We start from the raw sequence: 4654 nt of genomic DNA on the forward strand, positions 1-4654 counted from the left end.
AAAGTTAGACTAATTAACAGAAAAGATGTCCATCAAAGTTAGACTAATTAACAGAAAAGATGTCCATCAAAGGTAGACTAATTAACAGAAAAGATGTCCATCAAAGTTAGACTAATTGACCGAAAAGATGTCCATCAAAGGTAGACTAATTAACAGAAAAGATGTCCATCAAAGGTAGACTAAAAAACAGAAAAGATGCCCATCAAAGTTAGACTGATTAACAAGAAAGATGTCCATCAAAGTTTGACTAATTAACAAGAAAGATGTCCATCAAAGTTGGACTAATTAACAAGAAACATGTCCATCAAAATTAGACTAATTAACAAAACCGTATCAAGATTATTAAAAAAAAAATATTGTTGGGTAATGAAATAAATTTGCAAATGGAGTTCATTTTTTTCTCTCAAAGTAAATACAAAATTATTTTGATAATTCTACTTTCTGTATGATCTTAACTTCGGCAAAACCAACAGTAAACCAGAGTCATACATTGGTATTTTGAAAACTCTTTACGGGTTAAATCATAGTAAAATAGTTTAGATTTTCAGATTTCTTGTTTTTATAACTTTAACTTAGAGGCCTCGCCAAGTGCGCTTCATTTTAAAATATTTATTTTTAAAATTTACTCTCTGAAATTTGTCACAACTTAGATCAATTACGAAAAAACAACACAATTCTCAACTTTCAAAATTATAAAATATTATTATAACACAACTTATTTAAAAATAAATAAGAAATTGCTTTAAAAAGTGCCTGTGTTACTCTTCACCTTATTCAAAATTCGTACTTCGAGAACAGTTTTAGCACTCCAACCAAGAAAGTATTAGTTATGGTTCCATAAGCATAGACACCTGAAACAAGTTAGATCAAATTTTATGATTTATTTAATAAGTGTTTTTGTAAATAATTTAGAAATGAATTTCTAAGATATAAATAGCCATTAACTTGATGTTAAAGATCTTTATATACTTTACTAATAATAATTTCTATTTGACAAAACATTTTTTTTGGAGCTAGATCTTCAATCTTTCAAATTATTACAGTATCTCATTTCATAATGTAATCGATGGTCGGAAATCAACTGAATTTTATTTCCTATAGCCAAACCATATCAACCACTAAAATAACTGACAAGCGTGCATCGTTATAGTATTGAAGATATGAGCAACAATAGGTTATTCCTAATATAGTTCAGAACGATACTTTTTCATAGCAGTTCGAAAAAATGCAAAGTATAATATCATTAATCCAATTACATAGAGCTGCTTCATTAGCATCAGAAATATGTAAATTTACCCATACGAAAAGTCCTTTAGAGCAGGGGCTCCCAAACTTCCTGAGCACAAGGACCCCCAAAACATTTCGCATCCTAACTGAGACCGCAACCCTATGAATCTATAGATACTGAGTACCTAAGTGTATTTACTACGGGTCCCCTAACACTTTCCTACGGTCCCCACTTTTCAAACTCCTGCTTTAGAGACCAAAACACACAAAAAAGCACAGGTTTCTAAGTTAGAACTATGTGTTCTAAAAACTTAAGTGCAGTAAGTTGTTAAAAATTAGTGCCATGTGCAGATGCCATTTTATAGTTGTGAACATATAACATATAACACTGATAGCAGCGGATAAATATTGACCTATTAACATAATCGTTTGTCAGCTGAAACTTATTGAAATAAAGAATATTGGAAATAAAATTCTGTCTCATCCTAAACGTTCTTCGTATCTTTAAGCTCTACCAGTACAAAAAATAATAATACTTTATTAACTTAGTTCAACTTTATCACTAAACAGAACATATAATTTTCATAATAATGCTTTTAGAAGTGACGTGTTTACAGTCGTAAAATGTTACACAACAGGAAATATTTTATCTGACAAATATAAAAACAATGCCCCAAATGTTTACTACTCAACCAAATAAAGTACAAAAAATATTTATAACTTTTAAGAGATACACTGATGCATCACGAGGAAGCATATTCGAAGCAAAGGTAACCACTGTGCAAAGATAAACAAAACATTTACACGCCCACAGTTTTGTAAATTCAAGCAATATATGGAGTATATTATAAACCATTTGGGGTAATTTAAAGATTGTCTTACATAAAATCAAACAGATTCGTTTGAACCCATTTCCTCATGCAAGATCGGATAAAGGGGATACCAGCAAACAATTAATTTTGAGAAGTCCAATCTATCAAGTTGGATATCGGCTGCTCCTAGTGGTTTATTGTGTTCAAAACCTTTTTGTCGTTCCCACACCATTACCTAGACAGAAATAAAACACAACGAAAGATTTAGCTTTAAACTATAGAATAAGTAAATAGGCTTAGATAATTTTTTTTTTCATTTTCAGATATGAAAAAGGCGCAAAATTACTTAATATTTGATTGTCTTCTCTGATTATATTGTTATAAGTTATTTATATATTCTTGCTTTGTCTATAAAATAAAATGTATCTAGTAATTTAAATAATTGTTATATTAGTCTACTCATTGATTTCTTTTTGGAAATGAATATGTTCATGGTTTTAAAGTATAAAATAACAATGATGAAACATACATTTGAAATATTATTTTGAGGTAATTCATAAAGGTCAGATTGTATGATTTAATATTAATAATTTCGAAATAAGAAAATATATAATGCGCTGTTTCGTATTCTACTCTACTTTATAAAATAATTCGCAGACTCTATGTTATGTTATTTAAAATAAATATGAAATAATTTGCATAATTTTATTTTAGTACTTTATTTTATTACAGTGTGATTGTAGAATAAACTATAAACTGTTTTTTCTTCTATTGTTTAAAACGAAATGACATTAAACAATTTTTATGGTTCGAATATTAATTATACGTCGTTTTTGTTTTAGTGCAATCAGACATTGGACTATCTACACGGGGATAGAGCCAAGAAATTTAGAATTATAAGTTTTGAAGCTTACGTTCAGCTACTGGGGGAGATTTGAATTATGTAATGCTTCTATATTTAATTTGCAAACATTCTGTTTTAAAGCAATTAATAGACTTCTAGTTTTAAATCATTTTAATGATCACATGAAAAAAAAGGCATAAAGTAATTTCAAATAGTATTCTAACCCTCAGCTTTAATAAAACACTATATATGTACTTCTCATTTATCTGTAATGAATATTAGTTAGGAAAATCAACGTATTTTTTTGCTTCTACTATCCAAGAATAACAAAATATGAACAATTATATTGTGTTGTTATATTAGAAATAACTATGGACAGGCACAGGTGATATACACACACAAGAGTTAGAAACAACGAGTAATGGTCAACTTATTATTACAACACCTTATTACAGAACATTGAAAAGAAAAGTAAAAATAATATGAAAAATGCACTAGCATTTTGTATTTGTTTTAAAAATGAGCAGTCCATCTTCATGTTTTCAACCATATATTTATCCGATGGTGAAACATGGTTCAAAAGATTCTTTATTTTATGCCACAATCCAGCTAAGTTGTTTGGTTGATTTTTGGCTTCTTAGTTTCCATATAAGCCCATACAGCTTTAATAATAATCATATAGAACTATGTGCAGGCCAAATCATGGTTGTAATTGTTTCATCGGTATTTTTTTACCCCCAAGTATCGGTTAACCACAATGGCTGAATCTCTGCCAAATAGGTTTTGTTCTTGAGGGATTGACATGGTAGAGGAGAATATGCTTGAATATGTTTTCAATCATAGTACCTTAAATTTCGTATAGATGTCAAACACCATTGGCCTAAACCATGTTTCGCTGTAGATTTTGTACATTAACCAAGATATTTCTTTCTCCTATTAAACAAACCATCGTTGATTGTTGCCTAACAGTTTCAATTTGTATTTACTTGTTAAAAGCATCCTTCTCCAAAAATGTTCATTTCATTGTTTGAAATCATGAAGCTCATTTCAGCCTTTAGTTCTGATTATCTTTCCTAATCAGCTGTTTTTGATACAAATATGTATCTTAATAACCTGTACTTATATTTAGGTCAGTGAAGAGATCTCTAATGGATTGTCATGTATCACGTAAAAATCACACTCTAAACTAATTAACATCACTCCTAAAAAGTTTGAGTTTAGTACCTTAGCCACATTTATTATTACCATTAGTGGTTACATGTATAGCTCCTAATGAAACATACAATTTCACCTTCAGTAGCTAAAATGTGGGGTTTTACACATTTGACATGTGGTATATCTGTCCTGGAAGACTTGAGTGTATTCATCGCACAACATCTGTGAATAGTATGACTGCCTGAACTTCTATAGGCATTATACTGGTGTTGCACTGTCTGATTAGTTGGATGACAACCAATCGCAGCGTAAGCTAAAGACACGTGACTGTACTGTGGTGCAGTTTATTTTCACAGAATAAAGGGTTTGTTTGTTTGTTTTTAATTATGCACAAAGCTACACAAGGGCTATCTGTGCTCTGCCCACCACGGGTATCGAAACCCGGATTCTAGCGTTGTAAGTCCGCAGACATACCGCTGTGCCACTTGGGGGCAGAATAAAGGGAGAGCAATCTAGTAATATTTGCAATTTATTCAATGTTTCCATAATTATTTCCAATACCGTGTTTATATTTCAAGCTTTATAGAAAACTATTTTTAACAATACGAATAATTCT

The 4654-nt window shown here is 30.2% G+C and overlaps 1 protein-coding gene across 1 annotated transcript in view; it reads right to left on the reverse strand.

Annotated features, from left to right (window-relative positions):
* Positions 1–6: 6 nt before the first annotated feature.
* Positions 7–4654, reverse strand: part of LOC106473688 (regulating synaptic membrane exocytosis protein 2-like) — a 59481-nt gene continuing 54833 nt past the window's right edge. Inside the window, exons 21-22 of the mRNA XM_022403147.1 lie at positions 2110–2274; positions 7–851 (exon numbers count right to left, since the gene is read on the reverse strand). Coding sequence (XP_022258855.1) covers positions 2116–2274 — 159 coding nt within the window. The 3' untranslated portion in view covers positions 7–851; positions 2110–2115. The remainder of the gene's footprint in view (positions 852–2109; positions 2275–4654) is intronic.

Source organism: Limulus polyphemus, unplaced genomic scaffold, assembly GCF_000517525.1.
Source record: "Limulus polyphemus unplaced genomic scaffold, Limulus_polyphemus-2.1.2 Scaffold133, whole genome shotgun sequence".
NCBI lineage: Eukaryota > Metazoa > Arthropoda > Merostomata > Xiphosura > Limulidae > Limulus > Limulus polyphemus.